General features: G+C 40.4%; 1 protein-coding gene across 3 annotated transcripts in view; it reads right to left on the reverse strand.

Moving 5' to 3' along the window:
* Positions 1-25,829, reverse strand: part of SIDT1 (SID1 transmembrane family member 1) — a 91,485-nt gene that overhangs the window by 5,513 nt on the left and 60,143 nt on the right. For all 3 annotated transcript variants that reach the window (XM_054577300.1, XM_054577301.1, XM_054577299.1), the window contains exons 10-19: positions 23,708-23,751; positions 15,625-15,696; positions 14,092-14,237; positions 13,310-13,383; positions 12,265-12,331; positions 10,488-10,561; positions 9,416-9,539; positions 9,071-9,188; positions 4,092-4,228; positions 3,349-3,457 (exon numbers count right to left, since the gene is read on the reverse strand). In XM_054577300.1, the coding sequence (XP_054433275.1) occupies positions 3,349-3,457; positions 4,092-4,228; positions 9,071-9,188; positions 9,416-9,539; positions 10,488-10,561; positions 12,265-12,331; positions 13,310-13,383; positions 14,092-14,237; positions 15,625-15,696; positions 23,708-23,751 (965 nt within the window). The remainder of the gene's footprint in view (positions 1-3,348; positions 3,458-4,091; positions 4,229-9,070; positions 9,189-9,415; positions 9,540-10,487; positions 10,562-12,264; positions 12,332-13,309; positions 13,384-14,091; positions 14,238-15,624; positions 15,697-23,707; positions 23,752-25,829) is intronic.

Consider the following 25,829-nt stretch of genomic DNA (forward strand, 5'->3'; position numbering starts at 1 on the left):
TAAAGAATAGAATTTTTCTGCCTGTCCTGAACATTCAGACATTTACTATTCCTCAAGGAGAGAATCAGCCTTTTCTTCTCCCTTTCTCCTTTTGTGCAGGCTTACAATTTATAATCCATCCTCTCTCAGGGGCACTCCCTTTGGTCTTTTCTGGGCTCTGGCAACACATTAGTGATCTGGGCAAGTAGTTCTGTAGCTTTCTGTCCCACTTACGAAATGCTCTGCCTCACTGCTGTTGCCTTTCCTGTGTCCCTGTGTGTTTTCACGTGTGGCCTGAGGGCCACAAGAGAAAGGAGCATGTGACTAGGGAAAGAAAAGCTCGCTTCTGAAATGGGCAGATAGGAGCCTGAACCACTCTGTATGCTGACCCAACTTCCTGCCTTCGAACTACATCTAGACACAATCTTTGTCACCATGAACTGGAGAATTTTCCTTTTGATTCTGGTAAATCCATAACCACTTGGAAAAGACTCCTGGGTGAGGAAATTGAAAATATTCAGTTAAGCTAGACGCTGGCCATCTTCCATCCGCCTTTTCAGACCCACTTGCCACGCAGGTCTCTCTGTCCTGCCCCACATCCGGGAGGCTCACTGTACGGGCAGTAGTGGATTCCCTCCCCCTCCATGGATGTGGACAATGGGAAATGCCAGAAGGCTGGGGGAAGGAGGGTGAGCTCCAAGTGTTTACTTTCCTGTGCCCTGCCCGTGTCTGCCACCCAAAGGTCACTGCTCCTTTCAGAGTGACTCCTTCCCCAAGACGCTCTATTTCTGCATTTTGGTAATGGCTTCCTGCCTGTTCTTTTGGGATTATGGAGAGTGAAACTTCTCAGCTACTAACCCAGGGTTACCATGCTATCCCTTTCATTCTTCCCTACCCCACCCTTGCCTCAGGAATAGTCCTTTCATGAATAAATTCTTGTCAGTCTTTGTGTGACAGCTTTCTTCTGTTCAGATCCTGACAGATATATTATATAGTGATAATGCATTCAATTTCTCCTTTTTAAAAAGGTAAACTAGTGCAGCATTGCAAGACGTTAGGTGGTAAAAATGGTATAAATATAGTCAAAGCTCCTTTACGTATTAATGGTCACCATTACATACACAGTGGTCCCCCCTTGTTCGTACTCTTGCCTTCTGCAGTTTCAGTTACCTGTGGTCAACTGGGACCTGAAAACATTAAATTGAAAATTCCAGAAACAGTTTATACATTTTAAATTGTGCACTATTCTGAGTAGCATGGTGAAGTCCCACGAATCCCATGCATTTGCCTGGGACATGACTTATCCCTTTGTCCAGCATCTCTACCCTGTATACCCAACCCACCCGTTAGTCACTGAGAACCATCTTGGTTATGGGATGCACTGTTACGGTGCCTCAGTGCTTGTGTTCAAGTAACACTTACTTTACTTAATAATGGCTACAAAGTGCAGAATATTGATGCTGGAAATTTGGATATGCCAAAGAGAAGCTGTAAAGTGCTTTCTTGAAGTGAAAAGGTGAGAATGGTACAATAAGATATTTTGAGTGACCACATACACATAACTTATTACAGTAATTGTTACAATTGCTCTATTTTGTTATTAGTTGTTATCATTCATCTCTTACCATGTCTAATTTATAAACTAAACATTATCATAGGTATGTATGTATAGGAGAAACAGAGTATATACAGAGTTCGGTACTATCCATGGTTGCAGGCATCCACCAGGGGACTTGGAACATATTCCTTGCAGATAAGGGGTGGGGCACTACTGTATCTGTATTCAGTTTATTTTTTCAACTCTGGGAGAACCCAGAACAATAATGCTTCAACTTACTTTCCTTTTCAAAGTTGACTTTGTGTGACTGAACTCACCTCTGGGTCTGGAGGATGGGAAATGACCAGAGCACCAAACCAAATATTCTACACAGCCAGCTAATATGCTTCCACGGGATTTGGAGGTACACTGGCTGTGTTACCGCCAAGGGTAAACCTACTGACCATGCCAAAAACGAAATGTAAACTGCCCAGAAAAGAAAATGTTTTATTCAGTCTCCTACTCTTAAACAAGCTACTTGTTTATGAAGAATCACTCTTAGACCTGCACAAGATGGGTTTCGTATTTTAGGGACCCTCGTTCCTCATGAGTGTGGAGTCTGTAGGGCAATGGGACTACTCTTTCTCCTTCTATATCACATTCTGAATTCCTGGGCCCAGAATTCCCTGCCCAGAGGGCCTTGAGCCTGTTCTCAGAGTCTACGTGGCCCCATTCCCTGGTCTCTCTTCCTGTTGGCCGATGGCACCATTAGAGTGTGTACTTGTAAGGGCAAGGAGTGACCATCTGGATGTTGAACAAGGGTGTCTATATGCATACCTATGAGACCCCTTAAGATGCAGGACAGAGGCAGAGGTGGGCAGAGAAAAGAGGCAGGAGACCAGCTGGGGACCAGCTCTCCTGCGTAGCTATGTGCTGAGGAGCCAAGAATTCTGAATTTGAACTTGGACTCTCTAGGTTATAATGAAGGCATAGCCTATTTATCAATTTGTTGGACTTTCTTCATGTTTTCTTTCCATGTATTTAATAGTTCTAAGTCTGCTTTGTCACTTTAAAATCTTTATACACATGGTATGTAAGCTTCTTTTTTTTCAATCTTGTCTTGGGCTCTGCAAATATTAGGAGTAGGGCTATGTTTATATATAGTATTTTTACTTGACAGACAAAAGAATATTTAAGTCTGACTTCATGACCTTTACAATGGCTGATGACATTTAAATGCTCTAAAATGACTTGAACTTGCCCCCATGTATGATGACTGACCGATCGTTAGCTGATCAGATGCTGATTTCTGGAGAATACAGTATCTTAATGTTCACATGGTCAGAGGTCTTTCAGGAGGTGTCTTGCCTCTAGAGTGATGAATTGGTCTCAGAAACTTCCAGAACCAGAATTTGAAAATAACATATAATTCATTCTTGGTCACCTTTTAGCATGGTTAAAGAAATGCTCCTTTGAAATGCTACAACCTGAAAAACATCCACTAGGTAGATAGAAGTAGTGGTATGGTAATCATACTATTCTGCAACTACACTTTCAAAGTCTGGTGGATTGTAAAGTGTTTGGGAGTTGGAACTGGAGGTATGCCTCAGTTCTCAGGTATGGCAAGCTTAGTTTCTCAGGTGACTAGAACTAGTGATAACAGTTTATTGCAATCCAAATACAGGAGAGGAAGCTTTTAGAGAGAATATATGCTATTAAATACAACACAGAATTCAGAGTATGTATTTGCAATGACCAGTAACACTTCCATTTAGGATCAGTGAAAACAATGTTTTCGCAGTGTGTTTAGTCTAGAATAATAGGTGACTCACCTATCTTGAAACGGCCCATGTAGTAGATCTGGGTGCTGAGGGCCAGAGAGGCAAGTATATGGATCACAGAGAAGATGAGCCAGAACCACACATCATTTTTTCCAAACACCTAAGAGTAAAGCCAGAAGTTACCTTCATCTGGAGTTTTTCCTAGAGAACTTTCAAAAACCAGCTCTGTCTCATATCTGTGTAAGGAATCAAGAACTGAGCTGTGCAGGCACTTTGGTTCTCTGCTTCTCTGAACTCACAGGGGCCTTACTACACCTGGAGTAGAAAAAAGAGAGGGTAGCCGGGCAAATAAAAATGGAAAAAGAAAGAAAGGGATGGGGCAGCTGAACAAAAATTGTGAAGGAGCAGTAGGTTTAAAGTTGGGGGCTGCTGCTCTTCAAATAGCTGCAGATAACTAACACTTGTTCGTGCGCATGTAGAAAGTGGTTTCTAATTTTTTAAGTCAGTCTCTCCACTCTTGCACATCCCTATTTCAGTCTCACATGAGTCAAGTCCCAGCTTTACATTAAAACTCTTCAGGGATAGTTTTACAGGTGCCAATTACATTATATAAAATAACTAGCTAAGTAACTAAATAAAATATCATGAATGGATCGATGACAGTGTCCTGAACGAAGGATTACGATAGATTTAATTCTGTTCACTTGAGCTCCAAGAAGCAAACAAACAACAAAAAAACCTCTCAAGAGGGTACTTTTTGCAAGGGAGGCCGAAGGCTGTGGGTTGGGACGCACCACTCCGAGGACAGTGAGTGTGATGACAAAGGCGAAGGAGGCGTAGGCAGCGTAGGCGCTGGCGTTGATGTCTGGGTGGCGGGTCTGATAGAGCTTCAACATGCAGAGGCCGGCAATCATGTACATGAAGGACGTGTCTGAGGGTGCAGAGGAGTAGCCAAGACCATCAGGCAACAGACAGATTTCTCCTCAGTCTGGGGAAACCCCCTCCCTTCAGGCCTTGGAGTATGTGTTGCCCTGAGACGGTGTGGAGACCTCCACCATGCCTGCCTCCCAGGCTCATTCTCTAGGCAAACCCCACATACTCCACTTCTGAATCCCTCCAGGGTGGTTCCTAGTTTAGAGAAGAAAATTACCTGATGATATGATAAATAAGTGACTATTCCCATTTGCAGGGTTATTAGTGTTTAAACGCTGGTGTTCAACAACAGTAACAAGAGAAGCCCTAATGGTGACAGTTAAGGCACAGTGACGATAAAATGAAGGTGAGAGGTCCTTCTTGGCATCCTGAAATGTAACCACATTGATTACTGCTCCTGTATAGTTTTCTAGCCTAGGGATGAAAAACAGCTAGAAATTAAATGTGGCTTAGCTGCACGAGAGTTATGGAAATGCAAATTCAAACAACAATGTAATATTCCATGTTGCTCAAACATCTAATAAAACATCTGACAAGAACACATGCCAGTAATGATATGGGGAAATGGGAAATCTCACACAGCTAGCAGGAACAGGAGGAATTAATGCTCTGTAGGGATACTTGTCAGTTTTTGGTAAAACAGAAGATGTGTATCTTCCATTGCAGGTGACTCCAAAATTCTACTTCCAGGTATTCCAGAGAACCTCGCTCTCATGTACACAGAGCTGTGCATAGGATGTTCACTGCAGCACTGTCTGTGACAGCAAAATATTGGTAACAGCTGAAGGTTGTTCAACAGAGAATTAATAACTGTGATATATTTTTAGTACAGAATATAACAATTCTTAAAAATGAATGAACGGATAAAATCCAGCACCATTTATGACAGAAACTCTCAGCGAAGTGGTATTAAAGGGAAAACAACTAAACATAATAAAGGCCATATATAACAAACCCACTGCCAGCATCAAACTCAATGGGCAAAAAATACAAGCGTTCACCTTAAGATCAGGAACAAGACAAAGATGTCTGCTTTCACCTCTCTTATTCAACATAGTAGCAGAAGTCCTAGCCATAGCAATCAGACAAGAAGAAAAAAAATAAAAGGCATCCAAACTGGAAAGGAAGAAATAAAATTGTTTTGATTTGCAGGTAACATAATACTGTACATAGAAAACCCCAAAGATTCCACCAACAAACTACTAGAACTAATAAATAAATTCAGCATAGTAGTAGGATACAAAATTAATAGCCAGAAATCAGTTACGTTTTATATGCCAAAAACAAACTAACAGAAAGGGAAATTAAGAAAACAATCCCATTCACAGTTGCTTCAAAAAAGAATAAAATACATACGAATAAACCTAACCAAGCATGTAAAAGACTTGTACTCAGAAAATTATAAGGTGCTGAAGAAAGAAACTGAAGAAGATACAAATGAGTGGAAGCACATACTATATTCATGGATAGGAAGAATTAACATCATTAAAATGTCCATACTACCCAAAGCGATCTATAGGTTCAAAGCAATTCCCATCAAGATTCCAATGACATATCTCATAGAACTAGAACAAATATTTCAAAAATTGATATGGAAACACATAAGGCCCCACAAAGCAACAACAATCTTGAGAAAGAACAAAGTTGAAGAACTCACGCTACCTAATATGAAATTACACTATAAAGCAATAGTAGTCAAAACAACATCGTAGTAGCATAAAACAGACACACAGATCAAGAACAGAATAGAGAGCCCAGAAATAAACCCGCACCTTTATAGTCAATTAATATGACAGAGGAAGCAAGTACATACAACGGGCTAAAGATAGTTTATTCAAAAAATGGTGTTGAGAAAATTAGACAGATGTGTGCAGAAAAATGAAACTAGACCACCTTCTTACACCATATCCAAAAACAAATTAAAAATGGTTTAAAGATAGACCCCAAACCACAAAAATCCTGGAAGTAAACATAAATAGCAAAATCTCAAACATTGCTCATAGAAATTTTTTATCAGCTATATCTCCCCAGGCAAGGGAAACAAAATGAAAAATAAATAGTACTACATCAAACTAAAAAAATTTTGCACAGCAGAGGAAAACATCAGCAAAATAAAAAGACAACCCACAGCCCTAGCTGGTGTGGCTCAGTGGATTGAGCACCACACTGCGAAGCAAAGGGTTGCCAGTTTGATTCCCAGTCAGGGCACATACCTGGGTTGCAGACCAGGTCCCCAGTGGGGGGCATGCAAGAGACACCCACACACTGATGTTTCTCTCCATCTCCTCCTTCCCTTCCCCTCTCTCTAAAAATAAATAAATAAAACCTTTTTAAAAATTAAAAAAAAGAGAGACAACCCACAGAATGAGAGAACATATTCACCAATACAACTGATAAGGGGTTAGTGTCCAAAATTTATAAAGAACTTATAAAACTCAACACCAAAAAGCCCCCCAAAAACCCAATTAAAATAGGCAAAGGACCTGAATAGACACTTCTCCAAAGAGGACATACAGATGGCCAAAAGATGAAAAGATGTTCAATGTCACTAATCATCAGAGAGATGCAAATTAAAACCACAATGAGATAACACGTCACACATGTCGGAAGGGCCATCATCAATAAATCAACAAACAAGTGCTGGCGAGGATGTGGAGAAAGGGGAACCCTCTTGCACTGTTGGTGGGAATGCAGACTGGTGCAGCCACTGTGGGAAGCAGTATGGCGATACTTCAAAAAAATTAAAAATGGACATGCCTTTTGACCCAGCAATTTCACTTCTGGGGATATATCCGAAGGAACCCAAAACACTAATTTGAAAGAACATAAGCACCCTTATGTTCACTGCAGCATTATTTACAATCATCAAGATATGGAAGCAGCCCAAATGTCCATCAGTAGATGAGTGGATGACACAACTATGGAACACTAACACAATGATATACAACTCGACAGTAAAAAAGAAGAAAATTTTACCATTTGCAACTATGTGGATGGACCTGGAGAACATTATGCTAATTGAAATAAACCAGTCGGAGAAAGACAAATACCATATGATTTCACTCATAAGTGGAATCTACTAAACAAACTGAAGTAACAAGCAAAATAGAGACAGGCTTATAGATAGAGAGCAGGCTGACAGCTAAGGTGGGGAAGGTTAGGGGGTGGAGCGATTGAGCAAAAGGTAAAAGGACTCATTGACATGGACAACAGGGTGGTTATTGCAGGGGGTGGGGGTGTAGGGGGCTAAATGGTAATGGAGAAAAATACTATAAAAAATGAAAACGTATTGTTGGATTAAAAAAGAAGGTTGCAGAACACACTCTGGTAAATTAATATCAATTTACTATTTGTACTAAAACTATAAAAATGAACTGGAAGAATAATAACCAAATTAAAATAGTTTTTGTCTCTGAGGAAGGAAAGAGGGGAATAAATTTGGAAAACAGTTCAAGAAAAGGACTTCAACTTTACACAATATTTTATTAAAAAGTAGATTTAAAGCAAATATTTTTAAATATTAGCATTTGTTCATTCAGGGTGGTGAATGATATTATTCTGTATAGTTTTCCTATTAAAAATATTTTGTAATTTTAAAGAATTAAAATGTAACAGAATTTCTGAGGTGTTCTCAGTTAACAGTCAGAGGCTAGAGCACAAACATAAAAATGACTGCTTTGAAAAACCTTACTCTTGACTGTGGAGGGCATTGCTAACTGCCTACACCTAGCATCAGCTCTTCCGCCCCCCTCCTGCCTGGCAGCATCTCAGTGCTAACTCCAATTTCTTAGTGCCATTTTCAGTTCAGAAATGCAAACCCTTCCAGCCAATTTGCTCCAGGAAGGCTACCCCCAATCCTGGTACCAGGGGTGGGTCCCATTGATCTGAAGGTAATCCCACCTCTGTTGCCATCCAGGCCTGAGCTAATCGGCACACAGAAAATAATTCTGTGATGGGCTCATGACTGGTTAAGCTACTGAGGTGTGAGAGGGCGTTATTTGCAGGGGGTGAGGGGACAGTTTAGGAAAGAAGTTTCCATGCTCTTGCCCTGGCTGGTGTGGCTCAGCAGATTGAGAGCTGGCCTGTGAACTCAAAGGCTGATGGTTTGATTCCCAGTCAGGGCACGTGCCTGAGTTGCGGGCCAGGTCCCCAGAAGGGGACGTGCGAGAGGCAACAGATTGATGTATCCGCACATCGGTGTTTCTCTCCCTCTCTCCTTCCCTTCCCCTCTCTCTAAAAATAAATAAATAAAATCTTTAGGGAAAAAAAAATGAAGTCTCCTAGATGCTAGCTTGCTGTGTCCTCCAGGCATTGTGGAGTGGAGACAGGAAGCCAGAACCTGCTGCCATTGTGAGTTCCTTAGCAGCCTGAGAATAAAAGCAACATGTGAGAAGAGGAGCCAGAGCCACTACCCCTTTCCACCTCTGTGGTTTCAGATGGTGAGCTGATAAATATCCTTATTATTTAATTCAATTTGAATTGGCTTTTCTATTATGTTCATAGCAAAGCAGTCTAACTGGTAAAGTAGGCCAACTGACATTTCCAGACACTTTTTGGTAAGTTCTATCCAACTTGCTGCCTAATGCTTAGCCCATGGCCCCCCTGCAGATCTAGCCATGAGATCACCACTCAGTGCTGAGAGTTTTCTAGCCTAAAAGGCGGTCAGAGAGAAAAAATGGTACAATATGTGAAAACCATGCCCCGTGGTGTGGTGCCTGCAGATCACTAGCTCATGTAAAATGCCATTTAATTCTTGCATGTATGACCTTGGCATTTTTGGAATGGTCCCAGGATAAGAATCTTATAATTGAATTCTGTAATTAATGTAAACGCTAATTACCAAATTGGAAGTTGGAGTAATTAGGGCAGATGTGGTAGCAAGCACTGAGCACTCCTTCCATCATCAACGCGATGCCCATAGCATAGAAGAGACCGAAATGTTTGGGAATCCCATACTCCTGAAAAAGGAGAAAGCATGGTCAATAGAAAGATACCAGTAAGTGACACAGCCACAGAACTTTCAGTTTTGGAAGCCCAAGCTTCTGGCCTCAAGCATCAAAATCCATTGCCATGGATTTTGTGGTGAAGAGGAAGGACAAGCCAGATGTCCTTCTTCTTTGCAGACTGTGTTTGGAATCATAACCCTTCTTAGCTCCCACTTCCAGTTTACCCACCCTCTTCTCACCATAGCAAAGAGGTCCTTGGCTTCCAGGGCTCTTCGGTGGAGAACGTCGCGGCGCAAGACTATCAGCAGGAAGAGGAAGCCCAGGAGCACATGTCCCACATTACTGAGAATGTTGTTGAAGGCACTAAAGGGGTAAGAGAGAGACCGTGAGAGAATCAGGCAATCAAAGAGACTTAAAGAATGAGTGCACAAATTAGTGAGCAAACTGAACGTTCATGTTTTCTACCGCGAACCTTTTCATAAGATTCCAGGACTGGAAAATCATCAGAGGTCATCTTTAGTCTTTCATTTTAGGGTGCTGAGCCTGTAAGATGTGTTTGTTTCCTCTCAGGGGTGCCCATCAGGGGTGCCCATCACACCCTCCCATCTTCTCTGGTCCCGATGGCGCTGCCATGGAATGAATCCAAAGATGGGGGTTGCCCGAGTGTTTCAGCTACATTGTGAGAGGCAATTCTCAGAAATGGACCCACGTTATGTGTCAACACTCAGATCTGTAGGCATGATTTTCAGGAGAAGTGTTAGCTGGTCACAACCAGTGGCTTTAATTCAGAAAACTAAGGCTAGTTCAGTTCTAGAACAACAAGCCAAGGTCTCTACTCCCAGGCACATGTTCTTTCCACTTTTGGTGGCTACAGTGTGGTCTTGGGGACAGCAAGTGTGGGTTCAAGTCCCTACCTCACTAACAGCTGAGGGACCTTCAGCAAGTCCTTACCTTTCTAAGCCTTCACGTCTTCATCTAAAAAGGGGGATGATGATAATAATGCTACCTTGCTCATGAAGGTGTTTAACAAATTGCACGTACTAGCAGCTCATGCTCCTGGAAGAGCATCATCACTACTAGGTACCCAATGTTTTCAAAAACATCCCTGCCCTCACCTCGGCCAATTATTCCTGGGAATGACCCAGGAATGACCAAAGCATACCTGGCCTCAGCTTCTTGATTTCATTCCTCTTTATCCATGACTGGGGCAGTTTTCCACAGATTTTTTAGTGTTTTTAAAAACTGAAATCGCAGTGTTACACAGAAAGGCATTTTCAAAAGCCTCATGGGGAACATGTGGACTGGGCTTACCTCAGGACGCCCAAGGGGTGAGCACAGAGGAAGTTGTAGTAGCAGATGTCCTGGTTTCCAGTGACATTTACCACCTGCAAAATCAAGAGTGAGGAGATGTGGTTTTCCTCCATTCCCTGAGCCAAGTCCGGACTCACAAAGAGCAGGCACTGCTCCCCATGATACACTGTCCATGGTTTAGTGCAACCAGCGCTCCTTCCCACCAGGGTTGGGTCGCCGTCTGCCACCTTTACACAACACAGGCACACTTCCTTCAGTTATTTATTTTTATTTTTTCCTTTTTATTAAATTTATTGGAGTAATACTGGTTAACAAAAGTATACAACTTTCAGGTGCACAAAAATGCTACCGTCTTGCTTTGGCTTGAAATATTCTGTCTTCCTCATTATATGGATCAAGGTGCAATTCAACTGAGTATGTTTCCTTTGTTCTCATGATAAAGGAGAATCATTGGGATGTGCCTATTAGGACAGTCATGATGCAGCCTATTTTCCAGATGAGTGCTGGGAGGATAGGAAGCTGTCCCATCCTCTGTGGAAATGATAACCACAAGCAGGGAGACATGAGGACTTGGTGTTCAGTTTTCCATACTCATCACCATCTCTATCATTAAGAACCTTCCCAGACCACAGCATATCTATGTCTTCTGACAGGGCCCCAAGGTGTTCAGAGAATATTTAGATTACAAACTCTGGTATTCAAAACTCATAAAGTCTTTGTCTGCATCATGTAGTAAGTATAAAATTGGCTACACGTTATTGGACCATTGCCTCTCAAACTTGGCTGTATATTGGAATCATGGGGAGTTTAATCAGTACTGATGCCTAGTTCCACTCTCAGAGACTCTGATTTAATTGCTCTATGGGACGCAGCTTGGACACTGAATTGTAAAAGTTCCCCAGGTGATTTTAATGCACAGCAAAGTTCGAGAGCTACTGCATTAGAAACACCTTTAGCCTCATGCTATTCTAAATGGGCTTTCTTCTGTGCAATAAATACTAGGGGTCACATAAGTGGCCTTGGCCCTTGGGTTCTAGGAAGGAGTGGTAGGGATTCTCCAGCTGTTTTAATTATCATTTTAAAAAAAGGTTTCATTTATTTGTTTTTAGAGAGAGGGGAAGGGAGGGAGAAAGAGAGGGAGAGAAACATCAGTGTGTGGTTGCCCCTTCACGCACCTCCTACTGGGGACCTGGCCCACAATCCAGGCCTGTGCCCTGTCTGGGAATCAAACCGGTGACCCTGTGGTTCGCAAGCCGGCGCTCAATCCACTGAGTGACACCAGCCAGGGCTTAATCATCATTTTTGTTTGTTTGTTTTATTTTAGTTTTCATTTTGTTTTCTTTTAATTTAAAATTTTATTAATTTTGTGAAGCTGTTTTTACTTTTACAAAAAAAATATTTCCCCTTAGTGAGCGGGTACAGGTGACATGCGATGTCTGGTTAGTTTGTTCTGGGACTTTATTTACTTTACTCATTTTCCTACGATGGTCAAAAGTTCAGACTGGTGAATAATAGATGCAATTGGTAGATACTATGATTGAATGAATGCAAGCCTGGTATACAAAATAATACAAGTGGTCCCAGATCCCTTTGTGATAAAACAATTGTGAATTCGATTTAAAGGTCAAAGATAAAACATTGGAGAAGTCCAATTAGAACCCAAATGGGAAGTTAATTTTTGGACAGATCCCAAGTTATACCTTCCTCTCTGTGTCACAGGAAAGCTCTCTCCCCACAGTATGAAAGCTTGGGTGCTGGGGTTCAGGGCAGCACTTACCGTCTGGTAGGTAATTACCAGCTGGATCACAGGTAATGCATAGAATACAGCAATAGTGATGATATTCCTACACAGGCCGAAAGAGCCAGAAATAGTTATTTCCAAATTAACAATGGAATCTTTGTTCAGTTTTTTAAAAAGGAATGCTTTCACCCCATACCCCCGTAGTCAACTCACAAAAGCAATTAGAAACTGATAATGTGGTTCCTGTTTCTCCAGTCATTTGTAAAACAGTGTAAACAATATTTGCTTCTGACTGAATCAAATTATTAATGAGAACCTATCTCTTAAGGATGTTGTTAGAGTAAAAGTGGTCAGAATGTAAGTAATGGGAGATGGATCACATGAAGGGAAGTGGTTCTCTTAGATTCCTTAGTTCCAATATGAAGGTCTCATTATGAAATTCCATGCGGCCCCCATTGTCCCTTGTTTTCCTCTAATATCTGTATCGAATTAAAGGGAAATGAATTGGGAAGAGTAAAGAATGGGAAGATCTGTCACAGCGCCAGCCTGGGGGTTCTGAGGGGAGAAAGGGTTCCCTGCCAGGCAGCTGAGCCACTCTGCTTGAAGGGAGAGGCTGCATCTGTGTGTTTGACCATTGCACGTCTATTTATCACTGGCTGGTAGTATCATCTCCCAGAGTAGTTTCCAGCTCCTTGGAGATGCTCTAGGCATCTAGTCCCTGAAATCCCTGGTTCTTCCAACAGCAAGGCCCAGACGGCTGCAGCTTAGCATGTCTATGCTAAAGGTGGTGACGTTAATGTCATTGTTACATTAGCCTTCTGGAGGAGGATTTAGTGGGCTTCCTACACACTTGGGAGTCTACTACTATTCTTATTTTTCCTTTGTATTTATTTAAATTAGGGCCAGTTGCTTTTTTGTAGTTTATTTTTGTTTTTCCTATGTAATGCAGAGTGGATCCTTGAACCACCCATACCTGTGCCTCATCGAACACCAAACCCTGTGATATAAGAGACTGTGCCTTATACAAAGAGAACTTAAATTTTAATAAAGGTAACTATGGCCCTCCTGGTCATCTACTCACCAGAAATAAATCTTATATTTTTTGCTGACAATTCTCCTATCCTTCCTGGACAAATCTGACAGGTAAAGGAACACCTGGGAAGCCAAAAACAAAGAGAATGTAAAACTGTACTTGCTTTTTTTGTTTTTCCCCCAGAAGATACAAAGGAGAGCTTTACAAATTTCAGTTCAATCCCTTACTAGGGATTAAAATCACTTAACAAGATTTTTCTTTTAATTGTGTTTATCTCAGGACACCTTTAATAAAAATCCCAGTATTTCTCTTGGAATATTAAGGATTGGCTGATGTGGGAAAACAACTGAGAGTCGCATGCTTCTTATATATCAGGAACTGATTTCCTCATTTTTGGAGATGTCCACATGGTGGTTCTTGAATTCACTTTCCTCTCCTTTACTGGATATGATACAATATAATAAATATATACCAGAAAGAAAAAAGCTTTACTCCTGAAGGATGTTATGTACAGAACCAGGAAGTTTTTCCAGCTACACCCCTCAGTGAATCTTTTCTTCCATCTGGTTGGATCCCTTCCTCCTTTATTGTCCACAAACTGTCATTTCAGACCCTGAGGGTGTTTTAATGCTCTCATTTTTTTTTCCTCCAGAAAGAAGAGCTAATTAGAATACTGCTTTTAGTCTATAGTTACATTTTACCCAAAAAGTCCTCCAGGAAATCTGACTTCTTTTGAAGGGAAACATATAAAAGAAACTAAGACATTGCTGAAGTTGTATTTAACTGCCAAACTGTCCTCCCTCTCAGAGAGCAAAGCCAGGCAGAGGTACCTTGGTCCGAATGACGTTCTTATCACTCTCAATGTCTGGCATGGTATCGAAGTCACTCTCCTCCACAGAGCTGTCTGTGTCTGATGGGCAAGGCTGGCCCCCATCAGAGCAGGACATCTGTCTGCCGGGACTGGAGCTCGACCCGTCTGAAACAGAGAACGCTCATCTGCCTTCCAAAGCCAAGAAGAGCCCAGGGAGCCTGTTCCTCTCTGCAAAAAGCACAATGCTGACTCCCACTTAAAAATGTCAGAAAAAAAACTCTCTCTTTATCCACAACACAGGAGCTTTCTCTCAATTCCTCCTCAACAAATTTTAATTTTCCTTTTCTATTTTTGTATTTAAATTATCTATTTTTAGGACTGAATACACATTGAGAATAATAAAGACACCTGATATTAAAGCATCTATTCTGTTAACTATTAGGTGCAAAGATAATATGCTATAGTTCATGTTTCATGCTTAAAATATGAACATAAATAATATAGCCATACACATGCACATAGTTACGTATGGCATCTACCTCATATATGTGTAAGCATACTCATATCCAGCATCTATACACGGCTTATGGATGAAGTATTTGTACACGGAAATCCCCCACATGCCACATCTAGGATTACATAATGTAAACAACATTCTCAGGAAGAAGAATCCTTGTGTTCCTGTGAATGTTTCCCGAACAGATGGAAATTTGTGCAGCTTGATGAACACATGAGCTGAGCCTACCTTCTGCTTTATTTCTTCTGTTCAGATGGTTTAACAAAAAAAAAAAAAAAGAAAAAGAAAAAAAAAGTCCTGTCTGGCTGAGCCAGAAATAAGTCTCCTGCACTGAGCCCACACTCTTCTTAAAGTTCCAGAAAAACAGGGCAGGAATACAGGATTCCTAGTCCCTCTGCACTGACATTTTGAGGTGCACCATTCATAGGCCCACAAGGGTCATGGAAGTGCATGGCAGCATTAAGCGCTGCTACTCTAATGAGATGGCTAGGAATTCTCTTCCTTTCAGGCCACGTAGTGAACACCGAGGGCTGCCATGTGAATGCCTGGTGGCAGTGAGCAGACTCAGCCCTGAAGTTAGCCAAAATGAAAGACTGCTGGGATTCAGCCGTGTCACCTGCCCCTCAGCATTAGTCTGCTGATTGCCCTTACGCCACAGAAACCTGAGAGTAAAACAGTGGTCAGTTGAGGTCAGGTTCCCTGATATCAGACTCTGCCACATCTTTCAAGCCCTGAAGTCAGGCTGGGTATGAAGAGTTCCCCACGGGGGGCCTTAGGAGTTGATGGCAAGCATTGCAGGGAATTCTGCTTAATTGTGACTAGGAGATCTAGGAAACAGAATAACAGAACTGGAGAACGTTAGAACTGGAAGGAACCCTCCAGATCATCCAGCCAACTCATCTTATAAAGACAACACAAACTTATGTGATGACTGCCTTGCCCATTCTCACAGCTGTCAGTGGCTGGAGGACCTGTGTGTATCCTACTCTCGGGAGAACTAGGAGACACTTCCATGAATAGATTCATAGGAAATACCTATTGTGCCATAATTGCTCCCTTCGGGGGTGCTGGCAGCAATGGGATGGGATACCGCCCTGCTTCCAGAGCCTGCGAAAAGGAAAAGCAAAGAGGCAAACACGTTAGTCCAGTTGCTAAAACAAAAGGACACAGCGCAATTCTAGGTAGTCTGACTTATCAGGGCACAATATTTTAAATTTGATACTCTTTTTTTCTCTAATACGAGAGTCACCAAACTATTGCCTTCAGGCCAAATGCCGGCCACCTGTTTTTGTATGGCCCTTGAACTAAGAATGATTCTTAAGTTATTGGAGGGAAAATCAAAAGAAAAAAATAATATTTCATGACAGGTAAAAATTCTAGGAAATTCAAGTTTCAGTATTCATATGTAAAATTTAATTGAAATATGTGAACTCATTTAGATATGTCTATGGCTGCTTTTGGCTATAACGGCAGAGTTGAGCAGTTGTGACAGAGACTGCATGCCTGGCAAAGCTTCAAACATTTACCATTTGGTACTTCGGAGAAAAGTTGTTGATTCTCACCTGAGAATGTTGCAGAATCTCAAGAACAAAGGAGCATGGGTCCTGAAATCACTGTGAGGAAGGCCACCACTGAACAAAATTGTCAGAGACAACTGTCTGTGATTAAGGCACTACCATGTGGAGGCTTGTTAGAGCAGTTAGCAGGACCCTCACTATAGGCAGAAAAAGCCCAGATAGGAAAGGAAATTGCTGCACTCCTTGGAGCAATAAATGATGACAACATGAACTAAGGTTGTGCATGAATATTGGATATTTTGAGAAGTTTTCAGGAGGCAGAATAGGCGTATCTATTGCCAAGTGGTGGTTGTCAGTGAGAGGAAAAAAAAAGACTTTAAAAAATGCTCCTCAAACTTTTCTGGTGAGGTATTCCTTGCAACAAGGAGAGTGAACCCATTCCTGAGAGTCTGGAGGTCATAGGGAGCCACCCACCCACAAGCATCAGAGAAAAAGATCTCGCGCCTTTCTCACTCGCTGTTAGTCAAGGCACTGTCCCATTAAGTTCATCCATTGGTGAGAGTTAAGTGGAGGTAAACAAAGAGAGCAGAAATCGCATCTAAGCAGATATCTAGGCGTTGCTGACTCTGACAGTGCTGCGGTATTTCTAGGAGCCAGACTCATCCGCGGCGATGTGTGAGGATGTTTCTTCACGGCCTCCTGAGCTGGGCCAAGGATCTGGGGTGCTGTGGGTCTGGTGGGAATTTCTTATTGATATTTTCTTTCTGAGGGATGAGATTGTATCACAACGCAGGCAAAAAAGGCAGTGAGTTAACTTGTCAATCTCTCGTATTGTTGCAGGGAAATGTATTTTCAGTGATGACATATAACAGAATATTCTTTAATATCCACACTGCATATATTTCTATTTCTTCATTGAAAACATAGTTCATTATAGTTTACATTAATGCTGCAGTGTGTAACCCATGTAAAAGAACAAAAATCCTCAAACTATTCATTGTTTGTCACAGTCAACTCTTCATCCAGCTCTCAAACTTCATTTCCACTGGTGGGCAGTAAAAACACTCACAGTTTTGCAAGCCAGCTTTATAGGCTTGACGCATTTCTCTACTTTTTGTGTGCCCATTCATTTCCTCCATGAAGAAAAATAATTAAATCTCAAGTTCAAAATATTTAGCCAGATGATGGGAGACAAATCTGATGGCCTTGGAGACTCAGTTTCCTTCCCTATTTGGATGGCTCAGCCGACAGCAACGCCCGGGGGCTAATGCAGCATTCTTGGCTGGCAGGGACAAATGCAGACTGCCTGCCACTGCTCCCAGGTTTGGAGATTCCTTAATATATTTTTTATTATTATAAAGAAAGTAGATATTTCCTGGCAATTCTTGGGCTTCCCCATAATAACATGTATCAGCACCATCTATACTTTTTATCCAACTTCAAGGCATAGAAGCAGGTTGCTTTTAGACTCTTAAGTATGGGAGATTAAATCTTTTGAGCAAAATAACAGTGTTAAGGGAAGATGATATCTATAGTGTGACTAACTTTTTTTGACCTAGGACAGTTTTGGTCATAGTTACAGCCCAGTGCTCTGATGCTATTTCTGCTGCCTGCTACTGTTGACTATAACAAGTACTAATACTGCCCTGGTTGGTGTGGCTCAGTTGGATGGAGCGTGGTCCTGTAGATCGAAAGGTCATGGGTTTGATTCCTAGCCAGGGCACATGACCAGGTTGCAAGTTTGATCCCCAGTTGGGGCGCATGTGAGAAGGCATGATGTTTCTCTCCCATGTCAATGTTTCTCTCTCTCTCTCTTCCCCCTTCTCCTTCTCTCTTGGGCGAGGATAAGAAAATAAGTAAAATTTAAAAAAAATTAAAAAAACCCAAGTCCTAATACTATTACCACCACTAATGCTGCTACTACTAAGTCTTCTGTCACTATTACTACTGCTGCAGTTGCTGCTGCTAATACTACTCTCACTAGTACTGGCTAATGGTTACTGGAAACTTATTGTGTGTCAGACACTCTTTTGAGTTCTTTACAAAATTTTTAATTTTCTAACAGCCCTATGAGGTGGGTACCATTTTCATCACCATTTTAAAGACAACAAAAGGGAGGCACTGAGAGATCAGTAATTTGCACCAAGTGACTCAGATATTGGATGGATATTGGTTTATCATATTGCCCTCAGGTACAATTTATCTTCTTCATTGAAAAAAGTACAAGAACTTTTCTTCAAAATATGAATAACTCACAGTAAGCATGTTACTTTGGAGGAGTGCTCAAAAATATCTCTTGAAAGAGACCAGGAAGTGGAGGATCGTATACATCTCCACTACCATGACCTCATATTTTAAAGAAGTATCTAAGCGCAATTTTTGCTTTTTAGATTGGCTGTTCTGCTTGCTAGTGATTCCCTGTTTGGCCAAGCTCATGTTTTCTTTCTGTCTAATTCATCATAGGAAGTCTCACAAAAATCACTGTACGGGTCTTATCCCTAGGGTCTATCTATAGTCTTTTACATTGTTATTTCCCTCTGTCTCTTTCACATTTTTTTCTTTTCAAGCTTAAGCTCCCTCTTTTTAGCCACTAATGTCTGTCCCTTATTTATGATTTAACTTAATAAATATTAGCCATGCAAACAGTAATTGAAGAATTGCATTAAAATAATAAAACCCAGAATTTCTGGCATTTTGGTGTTACTGGGAAGCCCTCTGGTAAGTAAAGAGAAGTGTGCACAGGAGAATGCTTGAGGTCAGTTGTGGCAGGAGGATGAAGTGGTTTGTGGAGCCAATGGTTTGTGTGTGTGTGTAATCAAAAGAGAAAAACACATACACAGACAAACTAAAATCAAAGCAAGTGAGCAAAAACCCCTCACTGTTTTGTCCAATGACAACTTCATTAAAAAGAAAAAGCCAGCTCAGACTTGGATGTGGCAGCGATTTCTGCACTCTGCTCTGGCTCATAGTTGAGGCTGAACTGCTGGTGATGTGGTCACTGGCTGTATCCATTCTGAGGCAACACCAGAGGTTCTGTGATGATTAAGAGCACCAAGATTTTCGTGTGCAATACAACTGCCAGCACATAAAATGTTTTCACTCTGTGGACTTTTATAAGCACAATTTAAATATAAGATTGGTCAACATCACATAATTTTTCTTATGTTTAAGGCTTCTTAAAATGCAAAATCCTAAGCATTTTCTTAGTTGTTTAAACAAGCTTCAAGTATGATTGATGGTCTCAGAAGGCAAGCCATATTTATACTTAATTGTATGGTATTTCAAAAGCAGAATTAGATACAAAAATATTAATTCATAGGACAGACCAAGATGTTCTGGCTGGAAATAAGCAAACATATAAGGTTGTGAAGGAGCATATCTAACAGAGGAAACTTGTTCTGGTGTGTTTTCCTCTGAGTACAAACCCCTTGCCATCTGTCTACTTTACTAACATAGAATAGGATATGCTTTCTCGGTTGCTTTTTATGTGAAATGCTCTATGTGAGCGGAAAATTTTCATTTAATTTTGAGCATGTTTGGAACTTTAAGAGACTTCGTATTTATAAGTGTCCTGCCTCTTTCTGTCTCTGAACTCAGGAGGTTGGAGCTGAAGAGGGAGTCAGAAATAATGTGAACCAGCTGCCATGAAATTCCATTTTTATGCCAACTGACTACCTACCCCAACTAATTTCATGTTTTGTTTCAAAAGTTGAGGAGAAGAATGAAGAAAACCACTAATCTTTGCAGAAGGAAATAAAATTCCTCTTGAATTAAAAACTGGGCAGGAAGAGTCAAGGGCATTTGGAAAAAGAAGAGTATTGAGTCAGGACTAGCATTAGAGACCCATTGCCCCAGAGCCTGGTGGTGGCTTGTGCTCCTTGACCCCTCCAAGCTCAACACACTGCTGGTTCTATTTCCTCGGGACCCTGCTCTTTGCTAAGAGGCTGGTTTAATAATGGCTCTCTCTATGAAGGGGTGTGCTTGGCCATTTGGTTCTTAAATCTACAAACTTGACACATTTATCAAGCTCTCACAATTGAAAAAGTGACCTCTTCTTATGCTGCACCCCAGGTTCATGGTGACAGCTCATACGGTCCCACAGGCCTGTGAGGTATGCTTCATTCTTCTCTCTTCCCAGGTGGTAACTGAATTTCTGTACAGACTCTTTAACAATGATGTGAAATGTGGGTTTCTCCACTGAGGGAGCCAGTGGAGGAAATTTTTTAGAGCACAGAGCCTTTCCCGCTACTCCCCAGATTACTGCAGAGGACCGTGTTTTAAGTACTAAGTGATGAATGGAGAATACACAGTCCATCCATTCATCCCACAGGAAAAATTTCTCTTGAAGGACTGAAGAAGCTCTTTCCTCACACTATTTCCACTTCACCTGGCTCTAAGGTCTCATCTTTTTCATCCCAGGAAGTTTAAAATAAACTTCTTTTAAAATAAAAATTCTTTCTCTTTTTAGAATAGCTGGAGCCAATGTTGACATTTTTTCAAATGAGAAAAGGAAAAAAAAGGCATAGGAGCCCACAGGTTTTCCAAATGCTTCCTGTCGCCACCTGACCAAAACAGAGCCGCCATCAGCCCGCAAGGCGTTTCCTGTAGCTCTGAGCTTCATTGAGCTTCCTGTAGCCTCACCGTTGCATTCATCTTGGTGCCTGGGAGAGACAGACCTTTCCAAATCCTGGTCCCCTCCAAAAGTTCTTCCCTGAATGTCTCACGTTAGCTTTCAGATAAAGTCCCTCACACAGGCTGGCTTATCGATGCTCTGTTTGATAGGCTTAAAGGAGTCACTAACTGACACATTTATCAAGCTCTCACAATTGAAAATAACTCACTGTGAGAGTTTTTCTCTTGGGTAGAGCTTGTCTTCTTTGCTCTTATTTTTTGTTGTTGTTGTTCACCACTATAATCTCCCCCCACCCCTTTTTATTAAATTTATTGGACTGAAACTGGGTAACAAAATCATACAGGTTTCAAGTGCACAATTCTACAACACACCCTGTGTACATTGTATTGTATGCTCACCACCCCAAGTCAAGTCTCCATCCTCTCTGCTCTTGTTTTAAATCATCTAAGTCTTGTCCTGGCCGGGTGCTCAGTTGCTTACAGTGTCATCCTCATATACCATGACTGCGCGTTTGATCCCCAGTCAGGGCCCATATAGGAATCAACCAATGAATGCAGAAATAAGTGGAACAACAAATCAATGTCTCTCTTTCTCCCTTTGTGGTAAACATTCCTATTCCCTACTTCCTAACTAAGCTGGGATTTTGTTCAGGTATCCTCATCTGTGCTTGGCAGCCCACATGTTTAAGCCAGTGATTCTCAGCTGGGGGTAGGGAAACTGTTTTGCCCCCAAGTTGACATTTGGCAATGTCTGAAGACATTTTAGTTGTCACAGGGAGGTAGTGTACCACTGGGTTCTAGTAGGAAGAGGTAAAGGATGCAGTTATATGTTAAACATCCTGCAATAAACAGGGCAGCCCCCAACAATTAAGAATTATCTGGCCCGTAATGTCAATTAATGCTGAGTTTGAGGAACCCAGGTCTTAGCAAAAGATGACCTCACACTAATTTTATAAGTAGGCTTGGTGGTTCTGTAGGTATCCGTATTCCTCTGCAGCGAATAGTTGAACAGTAAGTATAGAAGTTACTCTAGGCTAAAAAAAGAATAAATTGCTGGGTGCTTCTGAAAAAGTCCTCTCCCCTGGACATTGTTGGGTGAGGGTGTAAACCTGATCCCTCTTACCACCAGCACTGGGAGCCAAGCAAAGCCAAGGGGATTGGTGGGGCAAGGGCCAGAGCCACCTGCCTCTGTCAACCCTGAAGCCCAGACTTCTGCTCGGCTTCCAGGACGAGGAGCTTTGTCACGGTTTAGGCGTGTTTGAGGTATATTTTCTTGGTATTTGCAGCCTCATGGAACCTAATTGATGCGTCTTTATCCTTTCCTTTTCTTTTCTTTTGGTCACTCATTCATTTCTTCTTGCCACCTGCAGTGCCTCTAGTTCTTAGCTAATTTTCAGAGCCTTCTTGATCTTGGACAATCGTGTCTGGCCCGTCTCAGCTCTGTCCACCTATGTTTCATTGTTCAGGAGAGCCTTCTGAACATGGTATTCCTTTAATTATCATTACAATAATAAAATGACCTCACTCATACAATAAAAATAACAGACTATTCATTCACAGAGCATGCAATGGGATCCAACCAATCAGGCTTTCTAAGTTCAACTAAGCCTTAACTATGAGCAATACCTGAGAGCACTGGAGGAAAAAAGTGAGATCTGGAGAGAAGACAAATTTACTTAAACATTTTATGAATAAAAGGGAAATCGGTGTTCAGCATTTTAATGAAAGTAGAGCAGATGTCCTCTTACAGTCTTTTATATTGGCTGTTGAATGCTATTAAAAATAATCACCTGGGAGGCTGAAAAAATAGATATGCTGAAGTATGGAAGACAAAAGTCAAAAGAAGGTAGGAGAAGTAGCAGGGGGAAAAGTTCTTGCTGGGTGGGATTGGAGCTCAACTGGTGTCTTTCTAAGATTCCATGGGTTCACTGAAGTGTTGAAAACACAAAACTAAACATCTGCTGCTTGTGATTTAGAAATCAAGCCTCAATTCACCATTCCTTTTCCAAAGGATCACTCTCTGCCAAGTGGCTTGTGAGCACTGTATAACTTGTGCTGATTTAGGCTTTTCAAAAATGAGGACATACACAAAAGTTACAAACTCCCAGTTATAAAATAAGTAAGTCCTGAAGATGTAATTAATGTACAGCATGGTGACTATACTTAATAATACTGTATTGTATATTTGGAAGTTTCTAAGAGAACAGACCTTAAAAGTTCTCATCATAAGAAAAAAATATGTGTATTGTATGTGTGGTAATGAATGTTAGCTAGACTTGTGATCATTTTACACAACATACAAATAACAAATCATTATGTTGTATACTTGAAACATACAATCTTATATATCTCAATTTTAAAAATAGAAAAATTTCATTTTTTAAAAAAGTTTTGATGAAAAGATTAGGCAATTAAATTCCTCTGTTCAAATTCTCAGAGTGGAAGAAAGGGCATACTATGATGGCTGAATAATCAATTATTCTGGATTTCTCAAAGTAATTATACTCTATGATATTTTCTAGTCTCAAATATTTCAGTTTTCTAGATACTTGAACAAAGAAGTATCTCAATTTTGGAAAAGTAAACCCTAGATTAGAGTTAACACAATAATTTTTTAATAATGCTTGCAAATCAACATTGGGATAAAATAGGTAGACGCAATTTATATCCTAGAAAAGATTAAACTTTTAAGGAAGATGAATGGCTGACAAATGGACCGCAAGTAATTGCAAGGGACACGCCAAGCAAAGATTTTCAGTGTGAGTTCCATAGCTCAGTAATTATCCGCTAAAAAGATTGGTTCTCACTGAGCTCTGTTTTCTGTAGAAAGACTGCAAATTAGATTACTCTGTGGGTTAGGAATTAAGGAGGGTTTGGAAATTGCAAAAGCAGAAACAAAAGAAGTACCAAATGGGAGTGTTACCATATACATAACACCAATTTGATTTCAAACCAGTGATTTTTCTTACCATCGTTGGAACCAAAGCTTCCATCAATGGATTTTCTCTGGAACCTGCAAGAAAAAGCACATATACATGGTTCTAGGGTAGTGAAAATCTCAGGATTTTACATTTGTCCCTTTAGACTGTGTTGCAAATTTGTCTGCTAGAATCTCTGAAAAATGGGCCTTAGGATGTGGAGAAATTGGAACTCTGATACATTGATAGTAGGATTGTAAAATGGTATAGCCACTTAGAAAAACAGTTTGGCAGTTTCTCAAAAAGTTAAACATAGAGTTACCAAATGATCCAGCAGTTTACCCCTAGGCATATACATACATACATAAATTCATTAATTTATTTTCAGATAATTCACATGCACTTTAATGTACAAAATTCGATGAGTTTTAGTATGTTCACAAAGTTGTGCAGCCATCTCTGTTATCTAATTCCAGAATATTTTCCTCACCCTCAAAAGAAATCTCTTAAATCTACTAGCTTGTTTGCCTTCCTCCCAGCCCTTGGCAACCATTAATCTACTTTCTGTCTCTATAACTTCAACCCATTCTGGAGATTTTGTATAAATGAAATTATACCATATGTGGCCTTTTTGACTAGCTTTTTTCTTTTCTCTTTTTAAAAAAGATTTTATTTATTTATTTTTAGACAGAGGGAAAGGGAGGGAGAAAAAGGGAGAGAGAAACATCAATGTGTGGTTGCCTCTCACATGCCCTGCACTGGGGACCTGGCCCGCAACCCAAGCATGTGCTCTGACTGGAAATTGAACCTGCAACACTTTGGTTCACAGGCTGGCACTCAACACACTGAGCTACATCAGCAAGAGCGTTGACTGGCTTTTTTCGCTTAGCATGTTTTCAATTTATATGATACATGAATCAATACTTCAGTCATTTTATGGCTAAATAATATTCCACTGCAGGAATATACCACATTTATTTGTTTATGCTCAATGAACATTCTTGTTGTTTCCACTTTTTGGTTATATGAATAACACTTCTATGAACATTTGTGTACAGGTTTTTTTGTGAATATATGTATTAAATTTTCTTGGCATATACCTATGAATAGAAGTGCTGGGCATGAGGTAACTCTGCATTCAACTTTTTTTTCCAAACTCTTTTCATAGCAGCTTCAAAGCAGCTTTATAACAAAAACTATTTTACATTCCTACTAGCAATGTAGAAGATTCCAATTTCTCCATAACCTTACCAATTCTTGTCATTTTTCATTAAATTTGTTTTTTTATTATAGCCATCCTACTGGATATGAAGTGCTATCTTATTGTAGTTTTAATTTGCATTAGGGAAATGAAAAATGGCTAATAATATTAAACGTCTTTTCATATACTTATTGCCCATTCACATATCTTCTCTGGAGAAACATCTGTTCAAACATCTTGCCCATTTTCACCGGGGGTCATTTTCCTTTTTATCATTGGGTTGTAAGAATTCTTTATATAGTGTGGATACTAGACTCTTACCAAATATATAATTTAAAAAACATTTTTTCCAATTTTGTGTTTCGTATTTTCACTTTCTTGATAAAGTCTTCTAAAAACACGAAGTTTTAATGTTGATGAGGTTCAATATATATATTTTTCTTTTGTTACTTATGCTTTTAGTGTCATGCCTAAGAAACTATTGCTTAATCCAAGGTCACAAAGGTTTATACCTATGTTTTTTTCTGAGTGTTTGACAGATTTAGTTCTTATATTTAGATCTTTGATCCATTTTGAGTTAATTTTTCAGTATGGTGTGAGGTAGGGGTATAACTTCATTATTTTTTTTTCATGCAGATACCCAGTTGTCTTAATACCATTTTTTTGAAAAGAATATCCTTTCTCTATTTACTTGTCTTAGTATCCTTGTCAAAATCAATTGATCATAAAAGTAAAGGTTTATTTCTGAACTCTCAAGTCTCTTCCATTGATTTATATATTTTTTCCTTATGTCAGTGCTCAAGTATACAAAGCTATAGCTCTATATTAAGTTTTGCTATTGGGGAGTGTAAGACCTCCAGTTTTGTTATTTTTCTTCACGATTGTTTAACCTTTTCTGGGTACCTTGTACTTCCATATGAATTTTAGGATCAGTTTGTCAATTTCTATAAGAAAATCAGCTGGGCCTTTGAT

This window comes from Pteronotus mesoamericanus, unplaced genomic scaffold (assembly GCF_021234165.1).
Source record: "Pteronotus mesoamericanus isolate MK-2021 breed Mesoamerican mustached bat unplaced genomic scaffold, CSHL_Meso_final contig_42, whole genome shotgun sequence".
NCBI lineage: Eukaryota > Metazoa > Chordata > Mammalia > Chiroptera > Mormoopidae > Pteronotus > Pteronotus mesoamericanus.